At 40.4% G+C, this 13,984-nt stretch overlaps 1 protein-coding gene across 2 annotated transcripts in view; it reads left to right on the plus strand.

The window, feature by feature from the left end:
• Nucleotides 1-13,984, plus strand: part of LOC144136700 (uncharacterized) — a 57,545-nt gene that overhangs the window by 39,837 nt on the left and 3,724 nt on the right. Inside the window, exons 12-16 of one of the 2 annotated variants that reach the window (XM_077669236.1) lie at nucleotides 313-504; nucleotides 1,414-1,463; nucleotides 11,033-11,115; nucleotides 11,193-11,263; nucleotides 11,761-11,862. In XM_077669236.1, coding sequence (XP_077525362.1) covers nucleotides 313-504; nucleotides 1,414-1,463; nucleotides 11,033-11,115; nucleotides 11,193-11,263; nucleotides 11,761-11,862 — 498 coding nt within the window. Of the gene's footprint in view, nucleotides 1-312; nucleotides 505-1,413; nucleotides 1,464-5,545; nucleotides 5,602-8,602; nucleotides 10,541-11,032; nucleotides 11,116-11,192; nucleotides 11,264-11,760; nucleotides 11,863-13,984 lie in introns of those variants that run through there. The other variant, XM_077669237.1, reaches the window with a different exon arrangement.

Genomic DNA, 13,984 nt, shown 5'->3' on the forward strand with positions numbered 1-13,984 from the left:
TTTTAGAATTTTGTCGTAAAACATATAGTGAGAAATTCCTGAGGTATGCAAGGTCTTGTATGGTGAAGTTACTCTTCAAATCGACAAATTCAGCCCATGAAAACATGCACTTGACTGGAATGTCTATACAAATTAGCTTTACATCATGATTTTGAAGACAGAGAATATGGTACGTTCAGTGGGGATTCCTGTCAGGTGCTATGCACAAAATGGGGATTGCGTGGCAGCACCAGCTGTCCACTATGCATTTTTTTTTTTAAACAGATTACAAAGCTTTTTATTTAGTGATCCTCCCCTGTTCTCTCTTTTTAGGATTGTACAGTGGTGCCTGCGCGGCAGTCTCCGCCAAAGAAACGCAGGACTGCACCCAGACCCCCTGTAGAAAAGAACCAACAGAATCCTGTGGTGCTGCTTCACGATATGTCTGAGATGATAGACCCAAACAAAGGCACCTCCTTCACTGTGGAGCAGAGCAATGGCGTGGTGACCTCAGTCTCTCATCAGGTCAGCAAAGTTACCAAAACATTTTTTTTTTGCTGCCTTCTTTCTTTTCCTGCAACGAGAAATTTGAATTCACAAGTGGTGCGTGTGCACCAAAGCCTTTTTGCTATGAGTTGCTGAGTTCTGTTTTGCTTGTGGTGTTTTTGTTGTTGTTGTTACAGCGTAATTAACCAACAGTTTTTATAAATAAAGTTTGCACACACACAATTCTGGCTCTTTTTTTTTTCCCCGTTCGGAAGTATAATCGATAGGCAACAGTTTGATGCATTGCAATGCTCAATGCATTTGGCACTTCTTGAAGAAGTCATCTTTAATTTAAAACGCTCAAAATCTGCCTTTTTTTTTTTTCTTCACTGTAGCAAAAGAGTTTAGGGAGACATATAGGCGATGTGTAATTTTCAATTCATAAGTATGCAAGTTTTATGTTGATAGAACTCATATTCGCTCAATATCTGTTTTGCAATAGTCTGCCTGCACAGGCCTTGACTGAAGTCTGTACTGGGTCTGTGCTGCTCTTATGTCTTACGATGGCAAGATATTGCACATACTTAAGAGCTTGCAATGTTCCAGACATCATGGGCTTTAAATGCTTCCAAAGAAGTGCTTTGGCGCAGTTGCCGCACACTTCTTAGACCGTAACAACCCACCCCAGGAGTGCCATGACAAGTAGCAGATGTACAAGCACCCTCAACAGGCACATGGCTAGCTGCCGAACGCAACCACTGGCCAAACTGGTCGATAAAACCTTGCTTCCTGTGCATGCTGGGTGTCCACTATGTGTAGGAGAGCAGTACTGCCAGCTATCGGTGCGTGCAGAAATGTTCACTTCGTTCCTTCTCTTTGTAGTATTTCCTCTTGCCACATAATGCTGTGCGTAGCCTTCTATGTACCCCTTCTCTTTTTTTTCTGCAGGATGGCCTGAAAGAAGCATCTGCAGCTTTTGAGAAGCTTCAGAAGAAAATGTGAGTTATATAGTTTTATTTTGCAGCTTGAGTGCTTAATGCTATGTCTTGTGTGTTTATTGGAAGCTTTAAAGAAAGTAAAATGCAGGATACGTTAGAGGTATTAGAAGATTTATCTAGAAGGGCACAGGTGACAATCTCATGTTTGTTCAATTTACTAACAGCAGTAGTTGAAGTTTAGTCATTTTCGTTCTGCTTTATTATTTCTTTTATGAGAAAAGGTTCAGTAAAGCCATTCATGTGTCTTTGCATGCTCTTGCTTTCAAAAACAAAGCAAATGATAAGGACCGCGGCACAGAGTGGACACGCGGTGCTGTTTCTCTGTTCTTGTCACCTATGGTTTTTAGTAACCATGAACATCCATCTAGCCTGCACTTATACCTGTGCTCTTACTGTTTGGTGACTTGGTGACATCTTAGGAACCGGTAGTGATTTACATGCTGGTGGCAAACAATTCTGCCATTGGCCATCTGGATGCTCATTATTTCACTCAGCTATGCACAATGAGTCAACAACACTGGGGACATAAAGGAGCTGGACAACAGAATACTCTAACGCATAGCAGCTTTGAGACGTGAACATATTGTAAATTTTGGCACACACAGGGAACACGTTTGGCATAGGTTTCTGTTTCTACAAAGTGGTAGCGTTCAGCCACTGTGCTTGTTATGGGACCAATTTTAACATGTGAACTGATGAATGCGTAGGTGATTGACAGCTTCTGTGGCTGACGCATGCATCTTTTTCCACTGTTGAATAGACCTTGCAATGTCTTGCCTCTTGCTTTGTATCAGCAGTGAAGGATAAAATTGAACTTTTTTGCCAAAGGGGAAGCTTGACACGTATTGGCAGGCTAGTTTGTTCAACATACTTGCAGCACTGCATATACAGACTGTACTCGTGGTTGCATGTCTGTCTTCTTTCATCTTTTCATCCATGTGTGTGCTGTTGTCTACAAGCGGAAAGAATGGATAAGAAGTGAAGCCGAAAAAATTTTAGTGCAACTTTTTCTTTGCTACCAGAGAAATTGAGAAAAGGAGTCTTAAGACTAGCACAGTTGTATTCACGTATAAACATCGTCCAAAAAATAATAGCTGAACATAACCGTTTTGAAAACTAATTGGTTATAGGCACATTAGAGGTGGAAAGCGTGCTACGTTTACCTGCACCATCTGTGGGATACCAGAATGCAGTGCTGTTGTGCAGGCACTTGTCTTTTCTGGCTTATTTGTGAACAGGCCATAACTCCATAGCTTGACATATTGGTCTAACCAAGTTCGCAGAGTCTCCTCTACAGTGTGGTGTCTTAAGAGAGTTCCTTTCAACGTCCCTTCAGTTGTATTCAGTCAGAACAAAGAAAATGCATGCACTCGAATGAACTAAATGTGGACTAGATGTGCTAGACACCTGGAGCTATTAAGATTTACATGACTCATTATTGCTTTAATCTTGTCAAGATGCTTAACACATGGGATTTCATCCACCTTGTATCAGCTCAAGTATACTTGAAGTAAGTTTGTACAAAACAAACAGGCTTGGTGTTGTGTTTTGAAACGCGAGCACGAAGGCATCCCAATACTTAAATGCAGTGTGTAAATGTGGGAAGGTTGACGTACACTGAGCTTATTTCTAGTCTGGAATGAAAATCAAATTTTTATGCATAGCATTAAAGTTCTTTATTGCAGCACTTCGTGTAGGTGCTCATTTGTACATGAGCTGTTGTCCTCTTTATAATGTGTGTCTACTAAATAAAATCAAATGGTTCATCTCTGTGCTTGCAAATTAGGCTGCAACTGAGGATGTTTATTTCACCTTAGCTTGCTAATGCGTGTAGCATGGCCGCAGAGCAGTAGAAAAGAAGGAAGCAGTACTGAACTTATATTTTTGTGCCTAAAGGAACACACTGTGTTTCCAACATCATATTTACTGAGCATGTCCCGAATGTTTATTTAGCAAGCGTTCATTTATTGGATGTTTGCAATATGGGTGCATTCTGAAATGATCAATCGTTGCTTTCTGCTGAGGCAGGCTTTTCTTTTTGGCAGCTGCAATATTAGGTGAATTTGGATAAGCGTGTGCCATTGCGCCTTACTAGCAGCATCACTCCTACAGATAATTTATTTGTGACTTTCATTGTTTCTTACTTGTACACTTAATGCCTCATTGCTGCATAAACATTAAGTAAACTTGGATCCATCGCTGCTAAATGGCCTGTTGTTCCACTAAAGTACTAGGTGCCACTGGTGCCTGTGCAGAAAAGTATTTGTGGTATCTATTTCATGTCCCTTGCTCAGTAGGGAGATAAGGTCATGTGAAAGACTAAAATACAGTTAAACCTGGATGTACAAACCTTCATGTTGCAAATCCTCAATAACAAAAATTATTAATTCCTCAATGCCGCCACCATTGAAGTGCATGTAGTTGCGAAATCCACGTAATGAAGGTGTTTTGGCGGTCAGCCTTGTTATAATGAACTCACCATGCCGACTATCTATTGACTAGTGTTGCGTTACTTGAAGTAAGGCCAAATCATTCAAAAGTGTAATGGCTGTAAAACACAGACTGCTGCGAGAGGAATGTGCACAATCACAGGAAGCGAACGCAGCTGATACAACATGCCGTGCTCCAGCAGAGCAGTTTGCTAAGTTTTCACTTTTGTAGCATCACACCAAGTGGCACTACAACGGCTCGTGACACAACAGGAAAGATGAGCAGCGCACATCCATTGCCGCCGCTCGGTTGCTCGCACCATTCAGGCGCCGACAGCAGACACACAGCGAAAGCAGGAATGGCGAAGAGTGCCAGCAACACAAGACACAGTTTCCAAGGCCTACGGCAGACTGGAAGACCTAAGGGCCCTTTTTCTCATTTTGTCCACGCCGCACCTAGTGACATCGTGCGATTCCCAGTGTAGGTGGTGCCAGCTGCTGCCACACTCACATTATCAACACAATCGCGAAATTTAACTGGTTTAGTGGGAGCATTGGCGATTCCATTTCATTACATTTATTTTTTGTTTTGGCATCCGTTCTGCATCGTCCTTCCAAGTTCTGTTGCGAAAACTGGATGCAACACAAACCTGCATGTAACGAAAAATTGTGGATTTTTCTCAATTTTATTATATCCAGGTTTAACTGTGTCCCTTTTGATAGTGCATCAAAACGGACATTACTTCATGTTGATGGCCTGCGGGGACCACAGGTAGAGTTGTGGTTGATTCCAAATAGTACATGTTGTGTACACACCTCGCTTGCATTGCCTGTACAGAGCATAACCTGCAACATCTTCGCGTGCTTGAATGAAAGTGCGCTTGAATTTCGAGCCTTCGTGTTCACGCTTATTGCGCCACTGTGCGCCTGCTATTTGTCTAGCCTCAGAATCAGCAGTTGTAACGCTGTGCCTTTCTTGTCTTCTTCAGCAGCAGTTTGCAAAGTAAGGATTAACGGAGTACAAGAGCATGGCTGTGATAGAATACAGTGCATGTGTGGTATTGAAAGCGAGTCATGTTTCTTCCAGTTCTTGATACTAAGTTTAGTGACATGAGTACAGCTTTCTCTGCATAATAAAGAACTGGACTGGCAGTTAATTCTTATGGCTTCTTTATGCTAGTTCATAAAATGCTGTGTACTGAAAAGGAAGGTAGCTTACAGGTCAGATGTTAACCATGAAACTGCGTTAGTAATCAGATCTTGTAAATCTGGTCCTTTTTAGTCGTCGTTGTGGTTATTCATATATTTGCCTAATTCTTGCGAAATTTTGAATCCACTTGTCACTTTGAAATTATAGATAAGCTGCGTTTCTGTAATGTGTTAGGCTTGAGTAAGCGTCGGGAACAATTTCTCAGCACTGTTGTATTTCTCTGTGTGAACATTGCTTTAAATGGCAGCAGATGCTGTGTTTCTTGTGTCTGTAATCAGCGTGCTGCAAATTTGCTCTTAAGAGGGAAAGGAGAATGTGTTTGGCCATGGTGGCCACTTCTGTTTTACTAGCCTTTTTTTTTTTTTTCTTCTTTCTTTCTGCCTTGCACAAATTCAGAACGCGACAGTTCCTTTCCACCAAAACAGGGTCATTTTTGTTTGCAGAAGTAGCATCCCGTTAGCGCATTATGAGCAAAAGTTGAGGCACTACGAACAACATGGTGAGTGTTGAAATTTTCTCTTTTGTGTCCTTTCCGTGTTTTCTGCACGCTTGGTAAAAATGATGCACCCTTGTTTGTGCCTGTTGTGTGCATGCTGCCCGCAAGCTTATTGGTGCAGCCAGGCTTTCCCTTGCGCTGTTTGTGCTTTGCAGTCCAGATCACAGTTCTGGCTTTGAGTTCATCTGTTCTCTCATTTGAAATGCCTCTCATTTGGAGCACTTGGGAACCTTGTCTGGCTCAGTGCAGGAAATACTGGTAACTGAGATAAGTAGGTTACGAAAGGGATCTGTATGAATGTGCTCGGGAGGTTTTGCCCACCCAAGTGCTTGTGCACACCAGTGTTCCCACAGTTACTTATTATTTTGTGCTACAGCCTATTTTGGGACATATGAAAGCAAAATATATTTCTAAGCTGACGTAAATAATGTTAAAAATGTGAAAATAGGGATTCTATGTAGACCTTTCTGTTGAGGCTTGCCTGGGCATCGCCACATATCCTCATTGGGAGCTGTTGTGGGCACTTGGCTCCAGTGCGGTGGAAGTGGCAACCGAATCAGTTTGCAACAGCCCAGAGAGGAGGCATTTTCACATCCTTCTTGCCCGATAGAAAGGTGCATATAAGAGGGATATAAGAATTTTTTTATACTTCCTACAGTGGCATAACTTCATTTCTTTTCTTTTTTTTTCTGTCATCATTTTTTTTTTTTTGACAGGAAATTGCATTTATAACCGCATTGTGCTGGCATCAGTGGCCACTTGAAAATGTAAAGGTACCAATTTTATTAGTTTGTCAGCAAGCTAGCAGTATTTTGATTGAAGCATTTCAGCTAACATTCATTGGCAGCATGGCTTGTAATTTGTATGCAGAAAATCATAGGACCCCTCAAAAAGTTGTATTCGGCTTACAGTTGTGAAAGACAGTGCACAAGTAAATTGATAATTATGTTGGGGTCATATATCAGCATAACCTTACTAATGTGTGACACTGTTATCAGGGTGGGCTTTCGCCAAACACCAGGCAGGATGAAATTCTTCACTATACAGTTCATGAAAATTTTTTTTACACTGTGGACTAATGTTACTGTTAGGTGAGAGTGGAGCAAAGTTTTTGTTATTGCTCCTACATGCCATCTAAATTAGGTAGTCATCAAATTAATAACGTTTAATTAACTGGTTACTTGACAGCATAGTGCTTATTGCTTTCTTCCGAGTTTCCACTATGTGAACCAATGCGGCCATTTATATAAAACACACTATATTTCTTTTTTGATTCATTTTAAAAGCTTGTTTGCCTCTTTAATGTGTATGCATGCGCATGTGCAGTTTCTTTTTGTTTGTTTGCACAACATGGCATTTCTTTCTGGCTGGCCTTTAGTCTGGGAATGCACAGCTTTGTTATTGTTGTCATAAGACACCTGCCTTCTTCGTTGCACATCTGCAGTATGCTGCTTACATGTGTTCAGTTGTGGCAAAGTTCGTGTTCTCTTGTGTCTGGTTTAGACGAACTTTGGTTATAGATGCTGTTGCACCTTTACCATTCAAGTTGCAGAGTGTGTGAGCCGAGATGAGGGTTTTGCCTTCAGTTTCTTACCTTTTTGCTTTATTGTATGCACGTAGGGTAAATAAAAGAAATCATGCTCAGCCTGCAGATTAATTTAAAACTTGAATTTATTCTAGGTACAGTACTTTATTTGGATGGCATGTGCAACTTGTAAATTATGCGCGTGCAACACTGTGTAGATAGCGCATGTTTATAAGCTATAATTACATAACAGTGTATTGCTGTTTATATTATACTCCCTCAAGTATCATTTCATGAAAAAGAAGGCGAGGGGTGGAGGATTGAGGTGTGGTGCAAGCCTACATGCTTATCACTTTTGGTGGAGATGTGTAATACCACTGTCATTACCGGGTTCATTGCTTCAATTAATGTTTGTCTTCACACTTCCGGCGTTTAAGTAGTGCAGAAAGTTGGGATTGAAGGAAGCAGATGCGACATGTGCATGTTCACTCGATTTGATCTTGTGCACTATTCATGCCAATAGCTGCTGTGTTAGGTGCTTTTCTCTCTGGCTCACTTTGTGCATGAGAGGTGCATGTCTGGCTTGTAGCTGTAATTTGCTTAGAGCTTTTTTCATGCATTCCCAGTTTTTTCTTTCTTGTCTTCTCAAGATGTATTTCAAATGTGCAAAACTGGACTGCTCATGCTTACAGAAAGGAAAGGAAAGAATGAGGCTTGAGCCTCATTCTTTTCTCTCTCTCTCTCAACGACCCAGAAACGATGTTTTCTTTTGCACTGTGCACTTTTTGCAAGCAGCTTCCTACCCATGTGTGTTGACTGAAGTTGTGTGGTCATTATTGCCCACGCGGAAGCACTATTGTGGGACTGCTTTTTGTGGGCACACAGTTGCTGCCTTTGCTGTTTTTCCCCTTCTTAAAGGCGGCTTCCCGTCAGTGCTAACTGCACCTGGTGAAATTGAAGAGTATAACAGCCAACTGAAAAATCCTGTTCTGAAAGAATGCACAGTTTGACGGGTGACATTTGCACCTCACACCAACCATAATAAGAATTTTCAAAAATTATATAAAGCGCACTTAGGACAACAGACAAGGGAGACCAAACAACACAAGCGCTTAACTGTGCAAAGAAGAGTCAAGTACCATACGCACGAACTCCTTATGTGTAGTATGTGCTTGAAAACAGTACTGTTTTATTGTGCCTTTCAGAAATAGCTTTATGTCATGTGACACACACACAGAAGCACACAGGACTATGTGGGCTTGATAAAGTTCAGATAGCTAGTGCAGTTGATATTTTTTGGGCACACCTTATAAATCAGGTGCATGTTCTCTCACCTTCGACTGCAGCAGCCTGCACGGCTGTGCATTTCATTACGTTTAAAAATACATTGCTTATAACTGCCTTGTAACAGGCTTAGCAATGCATGCATGTATATTTTGTGTGGGCGCATGCCATGCTTAGAACAAATTTTGGTTCCAGGATTGCACAGCGGGAACAACAGTGAAGAGTTCAACACGTTCCTCCGAGTCCTAAACAATTACATCCAGGAGCACCAGCGGCGTGACGAAGAGCTTATGGCCCTCATTTCCCGTGTGTGCAACCTGTTCGCTATCTAAAGCCACATTCTTCCATTTTTGACAGTTGTCATTGCCCACTCACCCTTTTTTGTTGTTTTTGCGTTTTTTTTTTCTTCCTTTCAAGATTTAAGGGGGGAGAGGGTCTTATAAAAAAAAAATTTTGTTAATGAAGTCACAATAATGAAATCTTCAGGGAAAATGTACTTTTGCGTGCTGATTCCAAATGTGTCATTTAATTTTATCTACAACAAATCCTTGTGCACTTATGCAATATGTTATGTAACTCTTTATGGAGAGCTTTCAAGAAATTCTGCTGCAGGGAACTTGCTAGAATACATGCCATTGGCTTGTCTTGACATCAAGCTATGCAATCAGGGCAAAATTATTATCCTACCTATCATAGAAGTCGAGTTACAGTGTTTTGAACTTGCTACTTCACAAATGGGAAGAAAAATTTGTATTCCTTTTTTTAAAGTGACAACTTCAAAATCCTATAACTCAACTTCTATGACTGGTAGGATGATAATTTTACCTTTATTGCATAGCTTAATGTCAAGAGAAACCAATGGCATGCACTCTAGCAGAACTTCTTGAAAGCTCTCCACAAAAAGTTACATAACATATTGCATAAGTGCACAAGGATTTAATGTAGATAAAATTAAATGACATATTTGGAATCAGCACGCAAAAATACATGTTGCCTGAAGATCTCATAATTGGGGCTTTATGAATAAAAACTTTTTTTCTAAGACCAGCTTCCCCCCTTAAAGGAGCCAAATTTCTGGTTTGTGTGAGCGGTTGCATCATATTTTGCACAACTGTGGCACAAAATGAATTGGCCAGAAAATATTGTGTTCAGCTTTGTGGCACTTCATACACTGTGCCATACATTTTCTGTTTGTTTCTTTGCTTACACCCATGCATTTTTACATCCATGCATTTTTTTCATTGTCTGTAGCAGCTACACATAGCTGCGACTGGCTTCTGTTCTGTTTGTTCTCTTGAATGTTGCTCGTCAGTTACCTGGTGTACTAGAATTGAGCAACTATTAGTGCTTGCCCTTAGTGAGTGCCTGAGAAACTGGTCAGTCTAGCTTTTTTTTTTTCATTGCTTTCTAATTTTATTTCAAAACGCTTAAGTTGCAACAAATCTGTGCATTTCCATGCATTTCCGCACTTTCTGAAGTCGTGTATGCTCACAAAGTCATGTGTCACATTTATTGCATTTTCATTGCTGACCATTTCAAGTATACTCTCTCTTTTGTTGCTGGGCTCTTTTTCTTTTTTTCTGTGACTCAGGCTGCTTTGTCCATCGCATTTACACTTTGTTGTTTTATTGGACAAAACTCGTAGCAGTTGCGTGTGTTCCCGAATTCTGAACATTTAACCTTTCTTGTTTGTCATTCCACTTGGGCATTACTGATGTTTTGTCTTCTGTTGTGCAGCTGTCACGTAAATTGGTGTTTGCTCTGCAGAGACTAGCAGAGGCGAGGGAAAATTTTAATCAGTTGCATACTTTTGCTTATGTCACCGGAGCTCAAAGCTTTTTGTTGTTCCTCATTTCTGTCTCCCTGGAACGTTTGGAGAAAGGGTCAAATTTTAAATTTGGTTCTTAAAACACTTGTTGCTGCAGATTATGTTTAGTGGCGTCTTGCTGTCTCTTGTATTTTGTATGTTTTGTTAGGTGTTTTATCACTCCGTATGAGTGGCTCTGTGGAAGTGCACATTTTGTAGTCATGTGACTGTGCACAATTTTTTTTCTGATCTCACAAGTATTGTTCTGATCCCTGTTCTTCATCAAGCTTGTACATTGTGTTCAATAAACAGTTCTTCAAAAGGAATATGTGTGCTACCTGTGTTTCTGCTGTTCCTGATTTTAAAAGGACGAATGTGCACTTGATGCCAGATTTGGTCAGTACAATCTTTTCCTCATCACAGTTACTGCTTGTGCAATATGTCATTTTCTGGGGCGGTACTGGATGTCCGAGAGATATCTGTCTTAGACGTCCTACTGATTCCCAGATCTCAAGATGCAGGTGTGTTTCTGCCAGAAGCTTACCACAGTGGAGAAGCGGTCGATCATTTCAATGCACTTTGATAAGAAAAAAAAAGACGACAGCTCATTATCCTTGGCACCAGTAATGTAGTGCCTTTGGTTCACTGCAAGCTAGTTGAAGCACTAGTGCTGTAGCAGCTTGTTTGGTGATCAAACCAACTGCGCAATGTGCAAATTGTGCACTGGAGCTAAGGTATATAGATACACATGCTTTGCATTATATTACTTTCACGCAATGTGGTAATCAGTTCGATTAACTGTTATTTTTCCCTTCTAGCGCCGAGAAGGAAGAGGAAAAGGAAAGAATGAAGAAGGAAAAGTTGGAGAGGAAACGCAAAGAAAAAATAGAGAAAATGAAGCGTAAGGATTGCATTGTTTCCAATTTTTTATAATCGATGCTGTAAATATTTGACTTTTTAAATTTTTGACTGATGCAGAAACACAAGTGGAAAAACGAGTCTGTGAGCTGGACAGAGATATCAAGAACAGTCTTGGCATCAGCGTCAAGGTAAAGACCGCCTTGCTGCTCTCGTAAATTGGTCTCCAAGGGCTATTGACTACTGAATTTGTTTTCCTAATTGCTTCACATATATTGAGCAAATTTGCTGAAGTACACTCGGCCAACTCAACACGCAGTGCTTGTCATTCTACTGCATTTGATGCAAAGTGCATCCGTGTTATGTGCTTTGAATAGACAACTTGTGCATATTTTTAAAAAGTGATTAGAACTGCATTTTATCAAGAGGTGAATTTAATGAAATTGAAACTTCAATAGAGTTCATTATGCTCACTCCTGGCATTGTACACTGAAGCTCACATTAGTTGAATGCAACCCAACTAAACTTTTTTAATATCCTAATTATGCTTTTACTTTTTTTTAAGTTAAGATGTGGTTCCTTACCTTTAAAAGTAGTAATAAAGAACTTATTGTGAAGTTCCCAAAATGCATCGTCAGGGCTTCTTTTGCAGTTATGCACAGTGGTAACAAGTGTCATTTTTCTCCAGGATGTGGATGCAGCACTCCAGGCTTTTAATGAACTTGACAAGCTTCCGTTGACTCACTCTCTACTTCTGAGAGAGCAGGACATTATTCACACTGTGAAAAAGGTGACTATTAGTCATTCCTACCTGAAAGTTTGCACCATCTGATTTCTGCATCCACTGCTTCAGCATATGCTGGCGTGGGGACACCGGTCTTTGAGGCCAAAAAAATGACCCAAAAATCAATTTATTAAAAATGACATTTTTGGAGCCTATAGCTATTATTCTTAAACTCTACCAGTTTTCTCCTCCAGGAAATCGGTATCTTGACCATAATATTAAATTTAGATCACTGTGCGGGCTCAATTTGTGTAGGAGCACGCGATTTAACACCATGAAAATTTTGGACACTTGGCAGTCTTAGTGCGTCAATATCTCAACGTCTAGGAAAGATAGACATGTCATATTGTTTGCTAAGGGAAGCTGAAGGCACAATGTATGCAATAATCGAAGCACAATTGTTCAATCACGTTTCAGGAATTTATAATTTTGCAAAGTTTATCTGTGCATGATATTCACACTGAATGCTGCTATTCTAAGTGCTGTAAAATTACTAATAAGGGTAAAATGGAAAAACTGCTTTGATTATTGCACTATTTACTCACCATACTATGTAGCCATGGGTTAGAAATTTTTTAATGAGCCATTTTTTTTGTGTGTGTGAGGTACTAATAAATGACTAATTGAAATTAATTATCTTAGGAACTAACGATTTAATTAAAGAAACAATTTCATATTTGAAATCAGTGTAAAAAATTGAGCAAGGTGATACAGTTTCATTAGGATTGGGCTAAAAATAAGGAAAATGGGTCTAAGACCAGTGTCCCCCCTTAACCGCTGCACCACTGCATCAGGAGTGGTATGAGGACTCCCAGCAATCTATGAATGTAATGAAGAGAATACCCAATTCCCATTACATGGGCACTAACCCTTTAATGCTATTACATCATGTCCTCAAGGCGGAGCTTAAGTGGCTCCTCCAGTTTTAGTGCTCTAGCACTAAGACCGCCACTCTCTGCTCACCGATTTTGCTCACCAATTTCGCTCAACTGATTTTGCTCGCCGATTTTGTCGATCTGTGTCTGAAGCCTGCTTGACCTTGATAGCCTAGTCTCGAACCGAGACTGAAACCAAAGTGCTAGCACACCCAATTTGCATTTAGCCTAACTATGCTAAACCGTTTGTCTTTTTTTTTTCCAATTTTCTCAAAAAATTGTCCTTACAATTGGCCTTTAGAGCTTGAACTACTTGAAGAGGTGCAATTTAAGTGCACAGTCTTGAAAACTTGTGACATATCAATTTCCGAACTAAAATTAGCTAGCATGAAATTAGTTTCTGAATGTTGGTGTATTGCCTCACACAGTAAAATAGTTATGACTATTTTTATTTGCAAAGTTTTTTTTTTTTCTCTCTCTTAGTAAATTGGGCATTACAAGGTTAAAATTCTTCCTGGAATAAGTCAAGTGTACATAGGCGCAGCCACTTTGTTATGCTGTGCCATTTGGTGCATTTGTGCACGCCTTTAAGGCAGCAGAATTGTGTTTGTAGATTTTGCAAGGGGTTCAGGATATTCACGTCTGTCAGTTAGCCTGCAGTTATTGATATTTCATCATGCTAGTTGTTACAATCTGATAAAATTCTTCCTGGAATAAGTCAAGTGTACATAGGCGCAGCCACTTTGTTATGCTGTGCCATTTGGTGCATTTGTGCACGCCTTTAAGGCAGCAGAATTGTGTTTGTAGATTTTGCAAGGGGTTCAGGATATTCACGTCTGTCAGTTAGCCTGCAGTTATTGATATTTCATCATGCTAGTTGTTACAATCTGAAAATCGTGTTGCGATACAAATGTGTTTGCGCTGCAAAATGTGCCGCGCTCCTTTGCCAAGCTCAGAACACCTCTGTTCTTCCATGGTTATTGTTGCAGCATCACTAAAAGCTAAAGGCTCAAATGAGTTGTGTTGATATGCGGAGAAGCCCATCAGAGGGCTATGTGCAGCAGGAGCAGTACATAAGCACTAATCGGGCTACATCTTGTCAAGAAAGCATCATTTGGGTACAGTTCTGAAAACAGTGCTCTCCAGTTTTTGCAAGGAAACGTACAGAAGGGATGGTGCCGTTCAAACTATAGGCCGAGCTGCTGCCTCCTGTTTGTTTCGCAACCTGTCTCGTACTGTTTTGCCAGAAGACA

This window comes from Amblyomma americanum, chromosome 6, assembly GCF_052857255.1.
Source record: "Amblyomma americanum isolate KBUSLIRL-KWMA chromosome 6, ASM5285725v1, whole genome shotgun sequence".
In the NCBI taxonomy this organism is placed as follows: domain Eukaryota; kingdom Metazoa; phylum Arthropoda; class Arachnida; order Ixodida; family Ixodidae; genus Amblyomma; species Amblyomma americanum.